This window comes from Diplotaxodon limnothrissa, linkage group LG6 (genome assembly GCF_057381915.1).
Source record: "Diplotaxodon limnothrissa isolate DT_005_m linkage group LG6, D_limnothrissa_male_GT1.1, whole genome shotgun sequence".
In the NCBI taxonomy this organism is placed as follows: domain Eukaryota; kingdom Metazoa; phylum Chordata; class Actinopteri; order Cichliformes; family Cichlidae; genus Diplotaxodon; species Diplotaxodon limnothrissa.
The window spans coordinates 25,751,472-25,776,220 of NC_140601.1; the positions used below are offsets into that span (position 1 = coordinate 25,751,472).

The 24,749-nt window shown below is 41.2% G+C and overlaps 1 protein-coding gene across 2 annotated transcripts in view; it reads left to right on the plus strand.

The window, feature by feature from the left end:
* Nucleotides 1-24,749, plus strand: part of LOC146630651 (multiple PDZ domain protein) — a 43,977-nt gene that overhangs the window by 15,031 nt on the left and 4,197 nt on the right. Inside the window, exons 18-34 of one of the 2 annotated variants that reach the window (XM_085356008.1) lie at nt 75-189; nt 2,190-2,388; nt 8,469-8,774; nt 10,574-10,756; nt 11,215-11,392; nt 12,686-12,796; nt 13,138-13,203; nt 13,687-13,758; nt 14,222-14,321; nt 15,177-15,385; nt 15,814-15,905; nt 15,985-16,114; nt 16,981-17,073; nt 17,606-17,680; nt 17,772-18,122; nt 18,362-18,445; nt 23,899-24,092. In XM_085356008.1, the coding sequence (XP_085212134.1) occupies nt 75-189; nt 2,190-2,388; nt 8,469-8,774; nt 10,574-10,756; nt 11,215-11,392; nt 12,686-12,796; nt 13,138-13,203; nt 13,687-13,758; nt 14,222-14,321; nt 15,177-15,385; nt 15,814-15,905; nt 15,985-16,114; nt 16,981-17,073; nt 17,606-17,680; nt 17,772-18,122; nt 18,362-18,445; nt 23,899-24,092 (2,558 nt within the window). Of the gene's footprint in view, nt 1-64; nt 190-2,189; nt 2,389-8,468; nt 8,775-10,573; nt 10,757-11,214; nt 11,393-12,685; nt 12,797-13,137; nt 13,204-13,686; nt 13,759-14,221; nt 14,322-15,176; nt 15,386-15,813; nt 15,906-15,984; nt 16,115-16,980; nt 17,074-17,605; nt 17,681-17,771; nt 18,123-18,361; nt 18,446-23,898; nt 24,093-24,749 lie in introns of both variants that reach the window. The other variant, XM_085356009.1, reaches the window with a different exon arrangement.

The window sequence follows — 24,749 nt, forward strand, 5'->3', positions numbered from 1 at the left end:
CCTTGTCACTCTCTCTCTCTCTCTCTCTCTCTCTCTCTCTCTCTCTCTCTCTCTCTCTCTCTCTGGAACACCAGCTGCATCATCGCTTCACCAACATGGACGATGACGACATGCAGCAGCCGCCACCTCTGCCCCCCCGCACCAGCTTTGAGAGGACAATCACTGTTGTGCGGGGCAATCGTAGCCTTGGTATGTTCTCCGTCTTTCTCATGGTGGTGCTGTCTTGGTGTGTGTACATCGCAGGCATGGCGATAATGACACTAATAGGAGGCGGTGATGACGACTGCCCTGAAGAGGAATGATGAAGCAATGTGTTCCTCATTCCTGAGAAAAATATGATCCGTGTGTGTACCGCATGTGTGTGTGTGTGTGTTTGAGGTACGAAGCAATGAAGTGGCGTAAAAGAGAATGAAAACGTAACATTGATTTAATAAATGACATATTAATTTGAATGTTGATCCTAATATATGATTATATTTTTTATACTCCAGTTTTGAGACTGCATTGTCTTAACTGCTCCAAGAGAAAGTCTGATGTTTGGCTCTTCAAACACAGGAGGCGAACAAAGAGTGCAAAGCAGTTCTGCTCTATGCAAAGTATAAGGAAACAAAGTCATTTGTATTCTCCAAACGTGCTAATAAGGCACCACACTATGTGTGTGAGTATGTGTGTGTGTATGTGTGTGAAAGTTTGAAATTATGCAAATGTTCACAGGTAGAGAATATCAAGGTCATAACCTACAGTCTGTGTCTGTGTGTTGCACCACTGTATTCTTTGGTTTTTACCTGTTTAAAAATATTGTAGATCCTCTTACTGAGATATTTATTGAAGTTCTGTCTTCTGGATATCTAAGTATGGAGGGTTTGCATATTTAGTTTGTTTCTGGTTTTGTGAATTTACATATGTTTGATCTGAGGCAAAAGCCTCAGCATAGACAGGGTTACAGTGTTTATCCATAAGGCTTGAATATGGACTTATTTTTATGAGCAATGGTAATGTAGTGCAACATTTTTTGTGCTACTTTACCAACTTTTCCAATAGGTGCCATGTGCAATGCGATCCATGACTATGACTTTTTACCCAAGTGAGACATGCACATACCGTATATGGCTGCTTCGGGCTAGAGTTTGGATATTCTTTAGAGCAGGTTGTCAAAGAAAAAGGTTTGATGGTGTGAAAAGGGTTTTTTTCTTGCCTTGCTCATCTAAAACATGACGATAAACAGCCAATTTAGTGGTTGCTTATTCCTGGCGTGAACCAGTTGGTGTGAATTTGTTTGACTTACTTTTTGATGAGGTTTAGATTTCCATGTAGAATATTTCATTTGGATTTTACCGTAACGTATTTTAAGCATTGTTTTGGCAGAGTTTGTAATGTTTAAATCTGTCTGGTTAGAGTGTCATAGTATTGAGCACGTTTAAAACATTCACCATAATTTCTTTGAATGTCTTTAAAACATGTGTCTTCTGTTTGTCCTGTCAAAATCGGTAGCTATGTCTTCTGTTGACTGTATTCCATGCACTATGATTGTATTGTAATTTGAATGTAATAAGAAAAAGACAATAAACTATTTATATGATGAAAAATAAACACAGTCATTTCTTTGACGAATTTCAAATTATGTACGACCATAGTGTTGTGGATTGTAGTTAGATAGCAACGTAGTACGCCAGCAGCTATAGACCAGACTGCCTAATTCGTTGCAGGCTGGCTGGCTTCCCTTTCTGTGGTTTGTGTATGTGCGTGCATGGGCGTGCGTGTGTGTGGACGCCTGATTTACCTGCTTCTGTCTGTTTGCATTAATGAAGTGTTTGTGTAATCCTCCTAGTGTCCAAACTGATAATGCCAAAGTCGGGTGTTTATGTGACAGGCATGTGTTACTCGTCAGTCACCTGTGCCCTCTGCCCTCTGTGGATGTGAGTGCGCATGACGGTCTTTGTGCACCTTTTGTGGGTGTGACTGTGAGGGATGATGCTGTGTAAATGTCAAGCATTTGTAGCCATGTTTGTGTGCTAATCTGCCTAGTGTCTGTCTTGATTATGCTGATTATACCACTGTCAGGTGTTTGTTTGGGCGACTGTCTCTCTGTTTGGCATGCATTCAAAGCAGCCTTAGCCAGCCCTCCGTTCACCTGTGCTTTTGTGTGCTTGTGTGTGTGTGTGTGTGTGTGTTAATGTGCGTGTTGGCAGGGATGACAGTGAGTGCTATCAAGGACGGTTCAGGCATGCTGGTGCGCAGTGTGGTCCAGGGGGGGGCTGTTAGCCAGGATGGCAGGCTCGGGGTGGGGGACGCCATCTTGGCCATCAATGGAGAATCTACCTCCAACCTGACCAGCGCCAAGGCCAGGGCCATGCTCCGCAGGCACTCCGTCATAGGTCCAGAAATGAGGTAAGGAGACAGTCACATCCCCGCAGCTCACCAGAAAACATGGTCAAGCTCAACAAAAGTGCTAAAGCACTCTAGGGCTTTTTTTTTTTACTGTACATAACAGAACCCCTTTTTTCTCAAGAATCCTTAATCCCTAAACAAACACACTGTTTGACTGGCTGTGCAGTATTGTTTACATCCTTTACAGTGTTTCAAGTGCTGCTTGAACCTTTGGATTTCTTATACTTAGTAATTGTGCTTGCAAAATTATTTTGACGATTGTGGCTCGAGTAGAGTAAGTATATTAAGAAACTAATTACATTTCTGAAGGTCTCTTGACAAAAAAAAGAGAAGACTTGATCTTACAGCAGAAATATCCCAGGTGCAAATGAAAAAATGAACTACTTGTATCAAGCTGTCTCAGTTTCTTGCTCCAGGTGGGGTGTTAGGTATTTTGTGGTACAGTGACCTACTGGGACATTTTCATAAAAACAAAGAGCCATTGTTCTTGTGAAATGCCAAATTATCTCGTTTTAAAGAGCACTCACAAAAATATATTCAATATGGCTAATTAGACCTCTATTCAAGTTAAAACTGGGCTAAGTCACCGCAAAAGAACCTCTGGAATTGAGGAAGATGTAGCTTCTCAACCTTAATGTAGCAAAACTGTCAGATCATTACGATAGTCAAGCACATGCTCTAGTACACATGCCCACACAGTCCCCAGTGCAGGTCATCCATGAGAAGTAAAAACACCTGAGTGGACAGTGCTACTCTTTTTTTTTTTACCCCTAAAAACGACTCACCTAAAGTATACACAAAACCTAAGAAATACAGACATTGCTGTTCTGCTTATTTCTTTCACTAACAGAAATAAGCTTCTACACTTTTCCTGCAGACTTTAATAAGACTGAAAGTGTATTGCAACTACAGCTGATGTCATCTTGTAGACTTCAGGTAGCAGGTTTAACACACTTTCACACAGGCTTCATTTGTCAGGTTTGGAAGCTACATCGTTGTTTTATAACGTCTATAAATAATAAAAGAAACGGGGGAAAAAATCAATAACTACATGTTTAGTTTTTCACACTTTTTTACACTTTATTTTAAAGCCTAAAGCTACCCATGGCAGCTAGCTTCACTTGATTTAGCTGTCTTTTTTTTTTTTTACATTACATTCAGTACAGCTTTTTGAGATTACTTTTTATTTCATTTTACTCCAAATTACAATAACTGTATTTTTTGAATTGCTTATTTTGATGTTTTAATATTTTTGCACAGTGTAAAAGGCACAAAAAAGTCTTGATGCTTGCTCAATCATCCAGGTAAAGAAATATCAAAAAGTTGATACGTCCAGATGAACAGAATCATCTTTCTGGGATGTACAGGGATTTTTTTAGAACTGTACATTTTTTAAATTACATTAGAATTTTTCTGCATTTACAAAATCTTTACTATCACATCCAAATTGTGGTCAGGTACAGCAGATTATTTTTGCTTCATCCAAAGTTGGGTCAGTGTCATACAGATAAAAGGAATCCCAAAGTCACTCAAACAAAGCTTCAGAAGTCCTTTGTGGAGAACAGGCTTTTATGATACAGCAGCAAGATTGAAGGCACTCTTGATTAAAACGCATACAACCTCCCACAAGGGGTATTTAGAGGACTAAAGGAACAAGATTGTCTGGGATGATTCTCCTGCACATTTCTAAGCACCATCTCTGTTGAGCACTGCTTATTACTTATCAACTGTCTAAAACCAGTGACAAGGCAACACGCTGTGTGTGCTTCTCAGCTAAATACAGAGATGTTCCAAATGTAAGTGACTTGAGTTTAGGGCAGTGATTCATCTTTCTGCTCAACAATGATCTGAAACAGACAGCCATGATAGCACTAGTGTGGTTTCTGGTCAGGTCAAGGACAGTCTTTAAGTTTAGCCTAAAACCACTTCAATATCTGTGGAGAAAGTTCAAGACGACTGAAGTTGCTTGAGAAATCTGCCAGAAAAAATGGGATAACTGCCCAGACCCAGCTGTGTAGCAATCCAGCGTACAACTTAGACTTACCCTAAAATCTGAAATACTTGAGGCTATAAACTGCTGCCAGAGGGATTCCTTCATATTTCTAAATTAAAGATCAGAAAATGTTTGTGCGAGATTTTAGTTGTTGATCTTCCATTTGCAAAAATGTCTAAAATATGTTTTATGGTTTTATCATTCTCAGTTATTGAGTATGTAGTGTATGCATACACAACAGAGAGGTTCCAAGTGTAAGTGATCTTAGTTTGGTGCAACGACTTACCTTTCTGCACAACAATGAACGGAGGCATACAGCCGAGGCAGCATTAGCATGGCTTCAGGTCAAGTACAGGGCAGTCGTGGAATCATCAAACCAAAGTTCTGGCTCAGCCCACATATGCATTTGTGTAGAAAATTGAAGATGACTGAAAGAGCTTGAGAACCCTGTCAGGAAGATTGGGATAACTGCCCAGATCAAGCTGTGTAGCAAACTAGCTGACTAAAGACTTACCCAAAAACACTTGAGGCTATAGTTGCTGCCAAAGGGAATATTCATAGTTCTAAATTAAAGATCAGAATGCTTTAATATTTTTCACTTTTTGATTTTCAGTTTGCAAAAATGTCTAAAATATATCTTGATACATGCTCAATCATCCAGGTAAGTAAATCCCATTCTGTTCATCTGGACGTAGTGTTTTCACGTTTTCAATGGGAGAAACGTTTTGTTACTCGTGACTGACTGCAGGTTTCCCCAACCTTATAAACAGTACATTTGCACAATAACTGAAACCAGCCTACTGACTGAACAATGGGCTGTGAGGTCAGTTCCTTGATCATTAATATGCAAATTGTCATGACCATTGATCAACAAACACCTATTAATGCCCATGAGTATATTAATGATATAAACAATGCTCCATCCAATATAAGTTTTATGTCATAGCTGCCCGTAATTAACAGTATTTTTAATTACCATAATGTTTCTGTAAAGCTTAATCCACCATTCAATATTATTTTTGATTAAGATGCCACATTACATTTATTTACTTGCATTTCTAAAGAGAAAACATGTGACGCTTGAATTGATACGTTTCTGACTGAAGTCCAGTGTTCTCAGATTTCGGTATAAAAATGTGCGTTCAGCTGGTTATTTGCCAAATAACTAACAAAATAATTATTAGTTTTAAGCACTTTCTGAATTATTTGTGTTTTCTTGTTTTGTGATAGGTGGTTTAATACATTCGTTAAACAAGGCAGATGCACAATTTAGGTTTTCGGATTTTCAAAAGTTTTTCAGGCACCACTAAAAAAAGAAAACTGTTTGTTTACTTAAAACTTGTGGTTCAAGGCCTCAGGCAATTACCAAAACTATAAAGTGAGTGTTTTTCCCAACTGAAGAGACCCCAGTGGGTTACAGTAGTTACTTAATGCAATTATTTGCGTTGCATTTATGTGCACTTTCCGTGCTGTCATAGTTTAAAGACAGTTTTCTTTGAGAAACAAGAAAACCAAAGGTATTAGTTTGGAGAGAATGTGGAACGGTCTTTTGGGAATGTTGAGAACAACTGCTGAAAAAGTAATTGACTACCATGCATATATGTTAGATCTACCCATGCAAAATGTAACAGCCTGCATCTGCAATGTGTACAAGCATGTCATCAATATCATCATCTCTGCAGTCACATGACTTTGACCGCATCATCACCTATAAATGATCTCGTCTCACTTTGGATCTCCATTACCACCTTGTTTTTTTTTGACACTGCAGTCATAGCTGACTGAGGCAGTGCAGTCATGTTAGATTAGATTAGGTGATGAAATTTTAAAGATTGCCTAAGGGGAAATTGGATAAATTATTACTTGTTCTAACATCAGCAGTTATGGCTCCACATTGGCAATGCTTGTTTGGCTGATTGGAGATGTGCTCCACCCCCACCACCCCACTGCCCTGCAGAACACCCACTCACTTTCTCCCAGTCTCTCTTTCTCTCTCTCCCTCCCTCTCTCTCTTCCGCTCTGTGTTGCATTTATGGGCACACACATACAAACATTAACACACATACCAGCCTTTCAATGGTCTAACCTCCAAAAACACCTTTTCCTGCTATGGGAAATATCTCTGAATAATTCATCACTCATCTCACCTTGAACAGTGTGCTTCTGAATAAAAGAACGTTTTAAAGAGCCTCTCATAGATGCGCACACAATACACACGCGGACGAATACCCACACGCGTTTTGGCTTTCTCTATCATATACACACAAAAACACTCATCAGTATACACATACCGTGTGCTCACACTGCCTACTCCTAAACAGCACTTCAGATAAACTAAGAGCGAGTGGAGGCAGATGAGTTGCTTTGGCAGCCTCAGAATAAGACACATAGACGGGTGAGGGCTTGTCACCATCAAACTGCCTCCTTTCAGACAAGACAGGCTGTCCACATGGCTCAGTCACAACAGCTTAGTGTAGACTACCGTGTTCAATCTACCACCCTGAATGAAACATAGAAATTGGCTTTTTCAGCAGATTCAAAAAGCATGTCTGCTAGTAGCATCACACCGTGTAAAAAGAAGAAAAATAAAAGTGGGAGGAGGGGGCTGAATGATGTCCTTGACATCTTTTACAGCATGGCTTAGGCAGATCTGGGATTATGTAAAACAAAAACGCTGAGAAGATTTTTCCATTTTTCAGATGGAACGGGACACGTCTGTATTTTCAGAGCTCTAAAGATCGTTTGACCGACAACTTCAGTTTTTGTTGTGGATTAGAGGTAGTTTGTAAAAGAAAAAAAATTCATGTATGACATACAAAAAGGGTATGTTTTTAGTTGCTTAGCTATTATGTGGTATTTGTCCATCAATATGGCTTAATTTGTCTTCAGTTCAATGTTAAATTGTCAACAAGTAAAACTGTCTGAATAATAGTGGGGGTTTTTGTTGTTAGTGCTGTTGCCTCACAGAAAGCAGGTCTGGGGTTTGAATTCACTGGCTAGCTAGGACCTGTTTGTGGGGCGTTTTCTTGTCTCCAGTTGCCTCCCACAGTCCAAAGCCATGCATGGGTTTAGGTTAATTGGCAATTCTTCTGCAGGTGATTGCAAGTGTGAATGCTTGTCCGTCTTTCCACGTTAGCCTCTATCTATGATAAACTGGTGACCTGTCCAGGAGGTACCCCACTTTTTCCCTATGACAGCCAGGATAGTCTCCAGGCAAAATGATGGATGTACAGTGTTTTTTGACAAAATGGACACCTTACAAGGAAGCAAAATTTCTGAGAACAGCCTCTCTCCCCTATATTCTTTAGCCTAAATTGACTCAGACATGTCTCCATGCTTGTAGGCAAGCTAGCTGGCTAATAGTCCAAGCTACTTGACAGCAGAAGCGGTTAATTTGCATCCTGAGAGAAGTGAGTGATTTCATGAAGACTGCCATGATTTGTCAGTTTCTGTTTGGCAAAATGAAACAGCGAGTAACACATTTCTTTGCAGTTTTATTGGCTCTGGTTTGCGTGTCCTGCTTTGATACCACTGAGCAATCACATAAGAATTAACGCTGGAAAATAAACTAAAGACTTCTGGAAGTCACCACATCTAGCTTCTTTATAAACTTAAAACAAAAAATCTATAACTTAATCTCTTTTAATAAATTAACTAATTGACACATTTTGTTTTATCTGTTATCTTTTGTGTGGATTTTGGACACACTGTTTCCCCCTGCATGAGCTTTATGCTTAGCTAAGCTGGAGGTTGCTTAAAAATCCTCTTTATAGAAATGAAAATGTTACTAAACTCATCTTATCTTGATAAGGCAGTGAATAAGAGTCATTTTAAAAACTTGCCATTACTTCAGTGGATAAAATGCAATTATTGTCTTATTCAACTGATATTTAATTTATGATTTATAGAAATTTCTCACTACTGGGACTGTTTTTTCATTCCTTAAGAACCCATTGCTCATTCTTTGGTGAAGAAGTAAAGCAAATGTGCTGCTGAGAAAACAGTGTTGATAAAACTTAAGTAAATAATGTTTATAATGCTTTTACCCCGTTCCCACACTTCTTTTCCCACATTCCCCTACCCCCAGTATAACCTACGTCCCAGCCCACCAGGTGGATGAACACCGTACTCGACTGTGTTTGCCCCCTCTGGCATCAGTTGCAACAGAAAGCCCCTCTTCCTCACCCACTCTAGCGACTGCTTCTCCGGAGCCAGCAGCGGACCCAGCTGGATCCTCGAGTCACCCGGCTTTGTCTATGCTCAAGCTTTCTTCCTCACTCAAGTTTAAAGCCACAACTCCCGATCCAACTTCAATCAGATCTTCTGCATCCTTCAGAACTCCTCATAAAGACCCGGTCACAGTTCCAACCATCAGCCCAGCCTCAGACACGAGGTAATATAAGAGCCAGAGGTCTTAGCCTATTATTTACGGTCACCTAATCCCTTCCCAGTTCCCAGAGTGCAAGATAAACCTGTCTAAAGGTTTATTAGACTTCAAGGCTCCAGTTTTATTACAAGTTGATACATTTGCTGCAGGGAATTCAGACTAAGAAATAGCTATACATTCTTTAACACTTTAACCATAGGCTTTTGATTGCTGTAGCAGCTATGGTTTTATTACTGTAACACATCATTCAGTTACCCAGCTGCTTAAGTCATGCTAATGATCTGAATTATGATCTGACACTTTAATTAACCGTATCCATGAGGAAACAATTGTTTTCAGAATGCAGCCAGCTCAGTGTGAGTCTCCTCCAGCACGTATTTTCTCTTCTCCATTCTTCTGTGTTGTAAAGGCAAAAGCTTCTCTCACTGTTGAATCTCTGAGTTATATTTAGCTGTTCGCTTATGGATCTCAGTGCTGACTGTCAGCGAAAATGAATTGTTTCGCTTCTGTCTGTCCCTGCTTTCACTCTGTCTTCGTACCTCTGCCTTTCTCCTCCCTCCCTCACTCCCATTTTTCTCTGCAGCCTTTTCTTCGCTCTTATCTTTCAATGTGTTGTCTTTGTTTCTTTCTCTGTGTGTGCTTACATCTGTCTTTCATTTCTTTCGCACTCTCAGTCATCTTGCACTGGTGTTTTTCTCTTCACCTCATTTTCCCTCTCCTCCCTGCCTGGCATCTATCCCCCTTCTCCTCGCTCCTCTTTCAACCCTGGTCGAACCATTTGTTCTGCCCTCTTCTGTAACTTAACTGGCTATAGGCTCCTGCTGTGCAGATAGCACCACTATCACTCACATCCATGTGCTTATTACAGCCCTCCACCGTTAAACATATTCATGAAAAATTCTCTGCTTTTGTACCTTTTTCTTCCACTTTTGCAGTATATGTGTGTGTGCATATATATATATACACATACACACACACATATGGCAAACATAGAGGCACTACCTCATGATCTCATCTAAATCAGTTTATTTTCTCAAGGCCATCAAACACAAGTGACAATTGGCCAGATGCCTCAGTGTGTCATTAATTAAAAAAAGCTCACCAGTGTGCGCCCCAGTTCTGCTTGTGTGATGTTATTAGATTATTAATTTGTGATTGTTAGATTGGGAATTATCATAAGCTTAAAGTTTGTTTTTCTCCCAGCAGACTAAAAGCAAATAACATTTAAATTTATATAACACAACACAAAAATGTTGATTCTCACTTCTGAAAGTTATAACAACTTAACAGTTGGCATTTTTTATGAATAAATAAACTGAATAATTCATTCATTTTCTGTAAATCCATGTTATATCAATAGATCACTTATCAAAAAGTCACATAATTTGGTTGCCTGTGTTTGTGTGCATACAGTCACAGTAAACATAACAACAACATGTAATAGAAACATTTGCAATTAGAAAATGTTGTATAATGTATGTAAATAAAATATGTCTCTTTTTAAAAGGTATGGAGCTATACACTGGGCACATGGATGTGAAAAAAAGAATTATGGAGTGTATAAATATTCACAGTGTGTAGTTTAAGAGGTCTAAATCTGCATGGGTAATAGTCCCAAACGTGTCAATTATACCACAGATTTGGATTCTTTCTTTGTTGGGCATTTTGTTCTTCTCCTATTGTATTTTATATTCAGAAAGGTGCCTGTAAATTTAGATACTTTAAGTCATTGTAGCACAAAAATAATCATTCAAAAACATACATTAAAACCTGTTATATAAAGTAATCTTTTTGTTCATCCCCAGCGGGCAGATAGCAAAATCTCTACCTCTGAAGAGCAAAGATGGAGACATTACAGCAGAGAAAAGGGACAATGTTAATACAGGTGGAATGGCATCAAAGCCAGACGTGGAGATAAAGGTGGATGGTGCAGAAGAAGGAAAGGAGGAGGAGCTTCTTTCTACAGTGTCTTGGGACCAGCCTAAAAGGTTAGTGAATTTGTCATCTAATAATTATCATGAGATATTATTCAGATTATTCAGGCAACTTCAGGTCATGATAACAGCAGTGCTAATGGTGCACAACAGAGTCTACATGCTCATATTTCTTGGGTTTAGAGAAAGCGACTACAGTACAGAATTTCATTTTCAGCTTGCATTTATTGCATTAAAGAATGCGTCCCGCGTTGATACAAAAATTGCACTGCATAAAAAAGAAGAAGAAAGAAATTCATTAAAAAAAACAACTATTCTGTGTCTCCCTATAAGTTTTATTTAACTAAATCATTGAATCTCCATCTGCAACACTAAGCAGCAGAGACTGAAAAAAGCAAAAATACACATTGGATAAATTATGCATCGCTGTTTTTAAGATACGTAAAGTAATGTTAGAACAGTGTTCTCTGCAGTGTTTGGTAATGTTTCTTGCGTTACACTCTGTGTTTCAGTGTGCGACTAACGCGAGCACCAGGTCAGTCCCTAGGTATCAGCATAATGGGAGGTAGAGGCATGGGCCGAAGACTGAGCAGCGGTGAGATGATGAGGGGAGTCTTCATCAAGAACATCAGCGCAGACAGCCCGGCAGCAAGTAATGGGACCCTACGGGCTGGAGACAGGATACTGGAGGTATGCGAATGCCTGGAACTGACATGTGTGTTGGTGTGTAGCAGAGAAGGAGGCGCAGTTATCAGAAATTGCAGGAAAGAGGTGCGTGTGCGTGTGTGTGTGTGTGTGTGTGTGTGTGTGTGTGTGTGTGTGTGTGTGTTTGGGTACCCAGTGGTGCTTGTGTGTGGTAGAGAGAGAATGTATTGTGCATACTTCATGAGCATGCATTTATATAATACACACTGTGTATGCGGTACTGGAATTCAATATTGTTTGTGGTCTCTGCTGTATTAAAAGGTGCCAATTTGATTATAATATGACACACTAATGGCCAATTTGTTGTTTAAATGCCCATAAAATGTTATTCGCAGCAGCCCGTTATTTGTTATTGGTCAAAGATTGAAGGTTCAGCTCCACTGTCATTATATAATACAGGACTGCACAATAAAATGCAGTTATACCCCCCTCCGCCATAACATACTTGGTTATTCATGCATTTATCCAATCAGGTAATCATGTAGCAGCAGTACAATGCATAAAATCATGCAAATGGAGGTCAGGAGCTTCAGTTAATGTTCACGTCGCACATCAGATGGGGAAACAGTCAAATTGACTTTGACTGTGGCTTGATTGATGGTGCCAGATGGGCTGGTTTGAATATTTCTGAAACTGCTGATCTCCTGGGATTTCTGTGGATGACAGTCTCTAGAGTTCATCGCGAATGGTGTGAAATTTTTTTTCTGAAAAAGCATTCAGTGAGCACTTCTGTGGACTGAAAGGCTTTGTTGATGTGAGAGGTCAGAAAAGAGCAGTCAGACTGATTGCAGGAAACAGAAAGACAGAAAAAAAGTAGCTTAAATAAAAATTCTGTCCTTAAAGAAAAACACACATTGTAAGCACAATAGTATCAGAATTCACAACATGTCATGTTGAGGCAGATGGGCTGCAGCAGCAGAAGACTAATGTCAGGTTCCACTCCTGTCAGCCAAGAACAGAAATCTGAAGCTGCAGCGGCGGGCACACACTCACCAAAGTGAAGTGAAGACTGGGAAAACATGCCATTCTGCTGTATTAGGTTTGAGCTGTGTGTACAACACTGCAAGATAAAAGAAATTGTCAACTGTCAGAAATTTTGATATATAATTTTTCACTAGCTGTCTCTTTGAAAAAGACAGCCGACAGCATTGCAAATAAATGGGCATGGCTATTTTAAGGCAACTTGGATTTTAGATGATCAATGTGTTCTTTAAAAACAGATCTACACTGATCTGATCTGAAATTGTATTCACGTGCAATTTTGTTGATGTTGCTAAGGTATGTGGTGTGGACCTGAGAAGTGCCAGCCATGAGCAAGCAGTGGAGGCCATCCGCAGAGCTGGAGACACTGTGACCTTTCTAGTGCAGTCTGGACAAGACGGATCTCAGGTACAGCACCAAAAATAGCAGATTTTTGGTAGCTTTATGCATCTTGCAGACTCTGTATATTCTGGCATGCATGCATGAATTTGAGTCTCCTGAGGCTTCAGATTCTTTCACATTGAATCTCAACACTCAGTAAAGCGAAGGTGCAATGCATATTCTATTGGAAAGCCCCACCAGAAGTTGCAGCAGCGTTGTGCATGGGCGTTGCATTATTATGTCTTGTGGACACAATGCATATTAGGTAAAAATGCATTTGACTGACAGAATAAGTAATTATTCAGCATTACGTGTACAGTTTTATAGAAAATAATACGCCTACTCTGCGTCTTGTGTTTCGCCCACAGTCTCCTGCTCTCATCAACCATGAAAGACTAACTCCAACACTGCTGCCCAACTCACACAGCAGCAGGGTAACACCGCTCTACTTCCTATTTTAAGCTTCGCATTAAGGTTTTTCCTGTTTCAATGGCATACGTAAATCTTATTTCAAATTTACACCAGCCTTGATATAATAGTGCTTTCCACTACTTTTCTAGTATAGACAATCGTGTCCATTAGAATATGAAGTACTGCTCGTTGGAGCTAAAGAGCAGTAGCTACTTTTCATGTTTTTTAAAGGTTGCGACCACATCTTTAGTTTTCACTGGGAGAGAACACAAGCTGTGAAGTTCTCACTTTGTGTTCCTACACAGTTACTGATATTTAGCTGTGTATTGCTGTAGTGTATAGAAAATGTTTCGTGCACACTATATTATATATAGATAGATGAGTCATTAACACCTACACAGCAATCCAAAAAGGAATGGGGAAGCTTCAAAGAGGTTTTTTTTGAGACAGGGATTTCTTTTTTCATAGATATAGAGCTATGTCTGTGTTTCCCCACATGATACTAGGAAGCAGAGAACCTTGGTGGTCTGTTCCTTACTCCTTCCCCTGCAAACCCCTTCATTCCCACCCCGTTTAAGGTTGGTGCACTGTGAGTGTGTGTGTGTGTGTGTTACCACAAGTGTGCCACACTGTAAAAGCACTCTTGCATTTACATCAAACCAACTTCCAGAAACTTAATTAACATGCATTTTTGTACATAGAAACCTCGTAGTCCCTCGCAGCTACCTTGTTTGTTTAAACCCTTTGTTTTTTGCCTTTGATGGAGATGCATGCCTCTAAATAGAGTCAGCGCATTCTTTTGAAGTTATTTTTCCATCCACTTGTAAGTTAGTTGCAAAATAATGCATGATTCTGGTCATCTTTCATGTTATTTTTAGCTGATATTAAAACAGTGTTCATTAATTCATCCTCTTCATCAGTTATTTCCCAGTGCTTTATCAAGCGCACTGAACAAGCCTCAGGGGTAGTCCAACTTATGCCTGAAGGACCCCTGAGGCATCTCAAACTCTCCTTGTTCAATAATGCAAAATTTGTCCCAAGGTACCTTCACCAGCATCCGATAGAATGGATCAGAGAAGCCCTACGAATTTCACAACAGCAGTCACAGGAGCAGCTGAAGATGCTGACGACTCTGGCAGAAGTAAGACTCCTCAAAAGCCTATGTGCCATCCCCATCCATTATAGATTTTAATACTGATAAACATTTTCTGACACTCACAGTTGAATTGTCAAATTCTGGGACATACTTTAGGCCATATGACACTTAAACCACCTGCATTTCAAGCCAGTTTGCATAAATAATGTACCAAGAACAAATTAAAGCCTAAAAAAAGTTTTAGAAATATTATTCAAGAATAGCATCATTTGAAAGAGTAACATTCCTCAGTATGAATACATTTTAGTTTCTAAGTAATTTTTTTTCTGTCTCTTTTTTGGCAGGAAAAAAAACTGTATTCAAATTGCATCTACTGTTTTATTTCTTACGAGCGTAACTATGAGACATGTTACCTCGCCTGGATTAGGGTTATCAGGATCCCACTCTGGAGCTGGCTCTAGTGTGTTTGAGCTTCAGGGTGCTTTATACTGTTGATTAGTAAAATAGTGTAAAACTATTAGAAGGAAACTGTGTGTGTCTTGCACATGCACACAAGCAAAGAAAATATGAATCCATTCATTAAAGCGTTGCCCCATGATGCTACAAGTGGTTTGAAACACTTTGTATGCATATATAAATCACAGTCGTGGCTCTATATTCATTTTTCCTTGCACAGTTGTGCATGCAAGGTGCATACTATCATGCTGTATATAGTCAGAAACACCCTCAATAAGTCCCTTCCAGGCATAATGCAGCAGCCCACACACATTCCCCTCCAGGGTGTAATGCTTTTCCCCATGTCTCCATGTGTCACTCATTACATGTAGTTTGCCACACTTTTTTTGGCTTAACAATCATATCATTCTCCTAACAATTTTCTGTCTGCTAACTGTGTCCTAGAAAAGATGCTTCAGCGTTATGGCAGTCTGTCTGGAAAGCTCCAAATGATTGAGCTAGAGAAGGACCCTGCAGCTCACGGCCTGGGAATCAGCCTCACGGGCAACAAGGATGACTCTAGGGCCCGTATGGGTGTCTATGTGGCAGCTATAGACCCTCTAGGCCCCGCTGGTTTAGATGGGAGGATACAGATCGGGGATGAGCTTCTAGAGGTAAGGAAGACAGGCTATGGGAACAATATGGAAGAATGAGTAAGTAGGGATTAACAGATTAATGGTGTGAGATTGAAGACTCCAAGAATGGGTTGAGCCATTGGAGAGAGACAAAATAGTGAAGTCAAAAATTAAAGCAGGAGAAGAATAGAAGGGAGTTGGAGACATGGATGAGAGCGTTGAGTACCTGCACAGTAGATTTATCATGCAAATTACCATTTGAATGATAGTTGGTGCTGGGCCGGATTTTTGTAATGAACAACCGTGTAATAGAGATGAGGAGGAGAGTAGTGGGAGAGGAGCAGCTGATGAGTCGGCGGGGGAGGAGAGGTTAGAAGGAGATGACAGAAAGGAAGATTAATGTAGAGGTGAATAGAGGGGGAAAGGCGTTGTTGGATAGGAACTACATGACACTGTGTTTCTTCTAGATTAACGGTCAGATTTTGTACGGCCGGAGTCACCAGAATGCCTCCGCCATCATCAGTAATGCTCCATGTAAAGTCAAGATCATTCTCATCAGGTAACATGATTGCTTTTTGGTTTTACACACTAAAGGTTTTTGTAACCTGCTTCTGGAATCATTGGTGTTGTTTTACCAGAAATAAAGCAGCTCTAGGTGAAACGGTCCAGGGACTCAGGAAAGACTGTGAGGACACGATCGACTCCCAGACTGACACTGGAGGCTGTGGACAAATCTCCAGTGACATTGAACACATTATTCTACCTCAGGTACAATACATCCAGTAGGTCTCTGGCTAACCACTGTCAGTTGTCTGTACTGCAGTTGCACATTTTTGTGTGTCAAAGGCAGCCTGATAGCAGGTACTTTTGTATCAAAAGCTTGATAGATAGACGAGTGTCTGTGTAATTGTACAAAATGAACAACATGTAACTTTAATCACAAAAACACATTTTGCAGACGTGCTGTTATTGGTTTCACTAGTCTCATATTTCCATCTCCGTACCAATATTCGCCTCCATCCATCTCTCATACCCAATAGTACTGCCATCCTCTAACTCCCTTCTCAAGTTCATTCATAAACTTCAACTGGTTCAGAATTCTGCCGCTTGGAGCATCACCAGACCTCCCTGCATTAGTCATGTCACGCCTGTCCTTCAGCAGCTTCACCGGCTCCCGGTTAAATGTCGTATTGATTTCAAGATTCCGCTCCTCACCTTTAAGGCAATCCATAACCTCCCTCCACAGTACCTCTCTGAACTCCTCACTGTCCCTTCTGCCCTTTTGACTACACTGGGATCTACAACCTTCAGTTTCTTTGCTCCTCGCCTCTGGAATCCCGTCCCACCAGACATCTGTAACACTGACTCTCTTAACACTTTCAAATCCCATCTTAAGTGTGCCGGTTTAGCAAATTTGGATGAGCAGGCTGTATGGCTGAGAGCGGCTGGCCCGGGTTCTAGTCAGACCTGTCCGACCCCTTTCCTCTGGTTTCCTGTCACTCTTCACTGTCTGTCTAATAAAGCCAAAAAATCCCATCTTAAAGCACACCTCTTAAAACTGGCACAGTCATTTTTTACATATGAGTATTATTGTGTTTAAGTTTGTTTTCTTACATAGTTGCTTCTCATTCCAGGATTATGCAGGTCTTGGCCTTTGCTTGGAAGAGGATAATTCTAAGGGAGGACTGGTGGTCACGTCCCTGATCCAGCACGGCACTGCCAGCAAGGTATGACATCGTCAACAGGATCATATGCCCGTATATCATCTATACTATTTATAAGTATCTATACTATGTAAGCCTTTTAAGTAATTTAATCATTTTCAGTTTTCTTTTTGGTTCTCTCTGAGCAAATTTACTCTGTAATTTTTAAATGAATAAAAATGCTGTTATTTATAAATATGTATTATTCCTTTTTTACCCACAAAAGTAGAATCAATTGCAATTTTGGCCTTCACCAGGGCAGAACTCGTCTCATAACATATTTGAATTATAAAGGGTTTGTACAAGTCTGATGTGATGGTTCTGCCATCTTGGCATTATGAATATTATGTGAAACAGATGATGGTTGCCATTTTTTCAAGTGATGTCATCATGTACTAATACGTTTTCATGTCCGGCCTAAGGGAACAGTTATTCATATATTTGTCCAGAGGGTGTACTTGATTTTTAATCACACTCGCCCACCATCTTTCTTCTACACACTCACTTTCATACATTTTGCTTATCTTACATATTTTATTCATGTCTCTTTATGCAGGATGGCAGGATAAAGGTTGGAGACAGAATCGTAGCAGTGGGTGATGAACCCGTGGCTGGACTGTCAGTAAAAAAGGTGCAAGCACACATGCGGGCTGTGAAATATATGCTCTTCAAGGTCAAGTTGATTTAATGATTTATGACTCAGCTGTCTTTTTCGTATTCAGGTGTCCAGTTTGATTCTCAAACACCGGGTCACTGTCAAGCTCTCCATCAACCGTTCCAAGAGTCTCTCCTCCTCCTCCTCTTCTTCTCTCCCTCTCCCTACATCACTCTCCAGTCCCCGCTCACTCACTCCAGTGTCCTCTCTAAGCCTTCCTGTCGCCTCCTCCTCCTCTTCGTCTCTAAAACCCATGCAGACCTCTCCAGTGGAACGGTCTGATTGGCCAGGATCAGCTCCCACAACTTCCGACCCTGTCAGCTGTCCAATTGTTTCAGGAAAGGAAACTACCATAGAGATTTATAAAGGAAACCTAGGCCTGGGTCTCAGCATTGTAGGTGGATGTGACACTCTGCTGGTGAGAACAGCTAAATGATTTTTAACATAAAGATTTCGTTATTTATTATTTGTCCTTGTGACATGAAGGTGACTTTATATAATTTTTGTTTATGTTTGCAAATAAAAAATCCACAGATGGAAGCAAAGTTTGTACTCGAATTAGGCCAAAAAGTTGTGCATTTGTTTGTTTGTTTGTTGTTTCAATATTCAGTTGTGGAGTTGTGTAATGATGGAAGTGGTTTCTGGTTTTTACACCAGGGGGCAGTAATAATCCATGAAGTGAACGATGGAGGAGCAGCACAGAGAGATGGTAGACTGCAGGCTGGAGATCAGATATTAGAGGTATAGCAGTGATACATGTGCACACAAACACCAGAACAAACAGCAGTGCATGTGAATAAGTTATTTCTAACCGCACAGCATTTATTTTTATTTCTGTTTGTTTTTGCAATATTTTTCAGTATGAAGAACGCAGCCGTGATGTATCTGTGTTCTTTTTTATTCATGCACTATTTTTTTCCAATTCAGAAACTCATTTTTTGGGAATTCAAACTCAGATTGCTTTGCCAGATATAACAGAATCAAGCTTCAGTTTATAGTGAAAACAAGAAAGTCACAGAAATGAAACAAACAAACAAAGAAAACCTGAAAAAAATAAATCTGCCTTAAAAATTGTTTACTCACATGATTTAAAAGCGAGGGTTTTAAGGTACACTGCTGGTTACAAGCTCAAAAACCTGTTTTTATAGAAAATGTGGTTCCCAGGAGTTAAAAATAAAGACCTATCCTCAGGGTTTTATTTAAGGTCCACTACTTTTTGCTCCTTATCTAAATGAAACTGGGCTGTGATGCTTTTACACTAATAATACCATCTTGGATGCTACTGATCCCCCTAAAACCTTCTCCAGGGGACTGCTTTCAGTCACTTCAGAATATCAGTCTTTAATTTGAAGTTTGTACTAAACTCCAAAATGAAAAAATATATATATATGTACAAATGTTAGAGAACAGATTGTCCTACAAAACACATGAACATCTTGCTCAAAAACTGGATTCTGGATAAATTAGATTCTTATACCACTACACTACCTACTATTTAAAAACAAACAAACCAAAAAACAGACAAATGATGATATTCAGTGTGCAGCATATTGTGCACGAATAACTATAAAGATAACATCTATGCAAAGATATTTAACATCTTTGCTGTTGTTTAGAGGTCATTTTCCTGATAACAGCTCATTGGAGAGATCATCACACAAACACTGAATTGGAAAACTGGCTTCCAGCCCTGTACGCATCACTACTAAACAAACTGCAGTACGACTCGAGAAACACTTACAGAGATACTTGTTGAACTGAGAGACTGTAAAGCTCTGGTAGCTTCTGTCATCTCTCCTAGTTAAATAGAGCAAATAAAATAAATAAATACAAAATTCTAATAATAATCGTCTATTTATCTTACCACTTATCCAAATTAGAATTTGCAGAGCGGCTTGAGCCGGTCTCAGCTGTCATAGAATTAAAGCGTTAGTACACAGAGGATAAGCAGGATTTCTCCAGGCAACTACAGAGATACGAAGTGCATATTAAAAGTATACGTTTTTACCTGGGCACATCACCATGGCTGCAGGCCTAACCTGCTACGGTTTAGGTTATGTTCACGATAAAGTCACCACCAAGAAAATAGTGTCAGCATTCCTGGAATTTCCATGTAGACTAACAAGCATTGCAGTCTTTATTTCTATGCAGCTTTATTCCTCCTTCCAATTTTACACCAATTTTATTGTTATATAAAGATTAATATATGATACTAAAGCAGAGCACCTAGAGCATTTGTATTTTTATAACTATACGCTATAATAATATCTGTAATCCATCAGATTTGCGTGTGATTTAATGATAGAGCTCTCATACTGATACGTCTGTTCACTTACATAATTGGCATTTTTCCTGCATTCTTTTCAGTTTCAAATAGTCTAGACATTAAAGCACACACATTCACGAAGTGCTTTTAATGATGCACTTCTATTCAGTGCTTTTTCTCACACACACACTAACGCTGTATTGAGTGCAGCAGCTCTGTTGCTTTCAGTCTGTATTGTGTGTTTTATCTTACTATGTAAAATCAGTTGCTTTTCTACTTTTCTACTAGCAGACTCTTCAATATTTTATATTGGTCATATATTACTGCCAGTATAACACACCCTTACTTACATTGGTAGACCACGGGTTAGCTTGTCGAGTTCATAACCACCATCATGTGACTGCTTAGCCTAATGGCAGTGTTAGGGTAAGCTGCGTAAGGAAACGGAAGCTGCTAGAAATAGAAAAACAACCACACACTCTCATCTCCACACTTACAGATAATTACGCAATCACCAGTTAATTTAACAATCATTTCTGAACTGTGAGAGAGAAACTGACATAGGTACAAATGCCACACCTCAGACCTTCTACCGTCAGTGTTAACTACTGCACAGCCTGATTTGTATACACTGAAAGACTTGTTCCTGTACTTCTTTTTTTTTTTTTTTTTTTTTTTTGCCTGTCCCGTTTGGCTCTTTTGCCATCAGAATTGTTGTCTAAAGGCAAAGAAAGATGCCCAACGGATTTACTTTACCAAATTGACCATCCCAGCCTTGCCGTAATGGTCCATTTGATTCACCTTTTATTGTTTATTTTATTTTCACTTACTGAATACGGGACAGACTTGACTGGGGGAAGGAAGGGGAGAAAGAAAGAGGGAAAGAGAAACAGCTGAGAAGAGGGACGGGGGAGAAGGGCAAAAGACAAAAACCAACAGAATGAGTAGAGAAAAAAAAGAAAGAAAAAAAAAGCATATATCAATCACCTGGATCACCTGCTGAGAAAGAAAAAAGAAAACGAGCAGAACAGAACAAGAGTAATAGAATAAACAACATCACAATGATATATGGGAATATGACAGTAAATACTAAATATTAAACATTATTGTGCAGCACATAAGATCAACAGAACACAGTGTGCTTTGAGGTAGGAGCCAAAAAGGGTGTAGTTTGTGGGTGTGATCACCCGTGTGTACACCTGTGAGCATGGACGCGCTTGTTTTTTTAAAAGGTTCCTTCATGTAATGATCTGCTAGAGGGTGTTGGGGGGCCACAGCCCCGTCCTCCAGGGCATGAAGCAGGTGTGGAGGAGATCAAAACTCCAGACATCCAGAGGCCCCCAGAACACAAGAGACCAAGGAAGACCAACAGAGGGGCAGCCGCGCCACTGTCCCAGAAAGAGCTGAGGAGAGTCCCAGATGAGGGCTCACCCAGCAGCCGCGGAGCAGAAGCCAGGGGGAGTTGCAGTGACGCGCCCGTGAGCTCCGCCGGCAGCCAGCCGTGCCTGAGTGACCGAGCCCCAGGCCGAGAGGCCGGGGGCACCCCACCTCCAAAGTGGCCCGAGCGAGCCCCAGGCTCCAGGCCCCGAGGCCGCCAAGGAGTGAGCCAGTGTGTACCTGGACGCCCATCCCCGGACACAAAGAACCACCAACGCACCGACGTCTGAGGGAGTCCGCCACTGGCAGGGGAAGTGGTGGTGGGTGGAGATAGGCCTCCAAACCTCGCTCCGGCAGGCCGCAGAGAATGGGGGTGAGAGAAGACTCCAAACCTCCCTCCACCCGCTCATTGTAGTGTTGATGCATGTGTGTTCTAAGGTGCATTTAAAACCCAGGAGGGCTTGGAGCTACCTGCCAGAGAGCAGCAGGTAAGCTCATGGTCCCTCCTGCTAGCCCTCAATGTCTACGTGTATTTAAAATTGAGAGGTGGGCAACGACGCCAGGGGTGGGGTGTACACCCTGATGGTACTTTGGACTCCGTGTATCGTGCCCACCCCCAAGATCCTATATGTATGTGTAATGAGAGTGTGAGTAATGTGAATGTCTAAGTTGTGGGATAAAATTGAGGCAGAGGCAGCCAGAGGGGGACAGGGGGGGGGGGTAGCCTCCTCTGCACCCTGGTGACATACCCCTACTCCAAGGTCCTGCATGTGTGGGTGGTTGTGGTGGAGCGGGAGGGGGGAGGCAGCTGGAGATGGGGAGGAGGGGAAGGGAGTGGCAGGTGACCCCTCCCTGGGGCCAGCTCCCCCGCTGACCCCAGTAGGCACCCCCATACTCCGCGACCCGCCAGGGAAAGGGGGCCCAGGCCCATCCAGACCGGGGCCCAGTGCAGCAGCGCCTCCCGGCCCCACAGAGCCCGGGACAGTCCACCCAACCCCACCACAGAGAAAACTGCACCCACCCCACCATCCACTCATCTTCCAGACTACATAAGACAATAAACACCCAGGCTGAGATCTTCCTCCACCTCTCCTGTATCTCCCCCTCCTGCAGAGAGAGTTCCTGAAGAGAGGAAAGTTCCTGCAAGATGTGACAATCTCCCCCACCAGTTGAAGAGCCCCCAGGTGGCTCGATGCACCGGCGGCACCCTGCTCCAGGGCTGGGTCCCCATGCACCCACCCGCCCACAACCCCGGCAACACACCAACCAGGACCCAAGCCCCCGGGGCCCGGCCTGGGCCCCAGCCCAGAGACGGAGCGCCCCCAGAACCTCACGCCCATCCCGGACCCACCCAGGGGCAGCCACGCTACCAGGTCAGTAACCCACGTCCGTCAGCACAGACCCTCCCCTAGCCCTGCTGCACGCAGCCACGTGGAAACAGTCACCCGAGAGCCAAAAGAGCCCCCAACCGGACATGACCGCTACCCCGGGTTGAGCCCCCCAAGGAAGATGCCTCCGGGGAACCCCCCGACGCCCTAAGCCTGTCCCTACCCCCACACCAATCACAACAGTGAAGGCGGGACCAAACTATGACCCCCCACCCCCACTAGGTGATGGAGCTGATCAAAGGAGCCCAGAGCAATTGATCTGATGTGGTGGCAGAGGCTGTATCAAGACTAATGTAATCTAATAGATAATTTCTATATTGGTTAGAATTAAGATTGTTTTTATTTTTCCAGTTCATGAGGACTGTTTTCTTGGCTATGCATAGGGCAGTGAAAACCATATGGGCGATATTCTTTTCTGAAGTGACATTATCTAAGCTGCCCAACAAACACACTAAGGGGGAAGTTGGAATGTTACATTTCAGAAACTTCGATAAGTCCTCACATATCTCGCGCCAAAACGTCTGAACTGGTGGACAGAACCAAAGAGCGTGGATATAATTGTCCGGTGAATTGGTTTGGCAGTGTGAGCAGTTGTTGGTAGACGTAAAGCCCATCTTGAACATCCGATGACCTGTATAGTGCACTCTATGTAATATTTTGTATTGAATTAATTGAAGACTGGGATTTCTAATTAGATGAAAGGTTTTTAAGCAAACCTGAGACCAGAAGTTTTGGTCTAAGTTAACTGATAAATCCGCTTCCCATTTTGCAATAGGAAGTGATATTGATTCATCTGTTCTAGAAAGCATTCTGTATATTTTGGATAGTAATTTGGGGGTTTTAAGAGTAAGAAATTGAACCACACTTGGTGGTGTTTGTAGTTCAACTTGACCCGGTTTAAATTTCTTTTTAACTATGGATTTAATTTGTTGATATTCTAAAAATCTTTTCTTGTTGATCCCATATTGTGTAACTAGTCCGTCAAATGAAATAAATTCTGTTCCTTCTAGTATATGTTCTAAATATTTGATTCCTTTACCACTCCAATCTGAAAAGTTTATCATATTATTGTTTTGTAATATGTGTTCCTGTACTTCCTGAACAAACAGAATGTATTTTCATGCATCTGTTCCCCTGTTTCTCTCACTGTCACTGTCTTCTAGGTAAATGGCATAGATATGCGGCAGGCCAGTCATGACGAAGCTATTGCCGTGCTACGGCTCACCACCCAGCGTGTCCAGCTGTGCGTCTTCAGGCACCAGGAATCCTACAGGGAGGAGGACCTGTGGGATGTGTTCAGCCTGGAGCTGAGGCCTCGTCCTGGAGAAGGACTGGGCTTCACTACTGTGGGGAAGAGGTACAGTCAGGATGCTTTTATCAAGTTAGAAACCTCCAACTTGGTATGTTCACAGCAGGTTTGAGCCTGTGTTATCTAACACTGTGCTTTCAAGTACAACAAAGACAAAATCAAATTTTGTTCAGAACCATCGTGTTCGCAACCTAGGTGATGTCACCTGCTGAAAGAGCCTGAAGTCTAAGAGGCTGATGAAGTTGTTAATATATCGGCTTCAAATATAACATATGGCAAGTGGGAGTACTCCTCCTCGCAACTTCTGAAGATGAGAAATAGGTTAAAAATAAATAAATGTGACTTTGTTAGTGAGTGATTAGTCTTGTTGCCTATTTTTACCACAATTTTATTCTTAATCAACTTTTGTTTGTAAGCTGTAGTTAGGCTGGTTAGTTAGTTTAAATTGCAGAATACCTGTTCCTTTTAAATATAATTCCGAAAATTATATTCTAAAAAAACAAAAAACCCTTTATAGACCCTAGTAGATTGACTGTTTTCATGGCAAACTCCTTTGACGTGTTCTGTAACTACTTCACAGATCTCTCCAGCATTCGATAATTACCATAAAGGTTAGATAGGGTCTCACTGCAAAGAAGTCGCAAGACGCATCATTTTCCAAAGAGCTCGGGTGCCAATTTTCTCGCAGCTTTATGTTTTTGCACA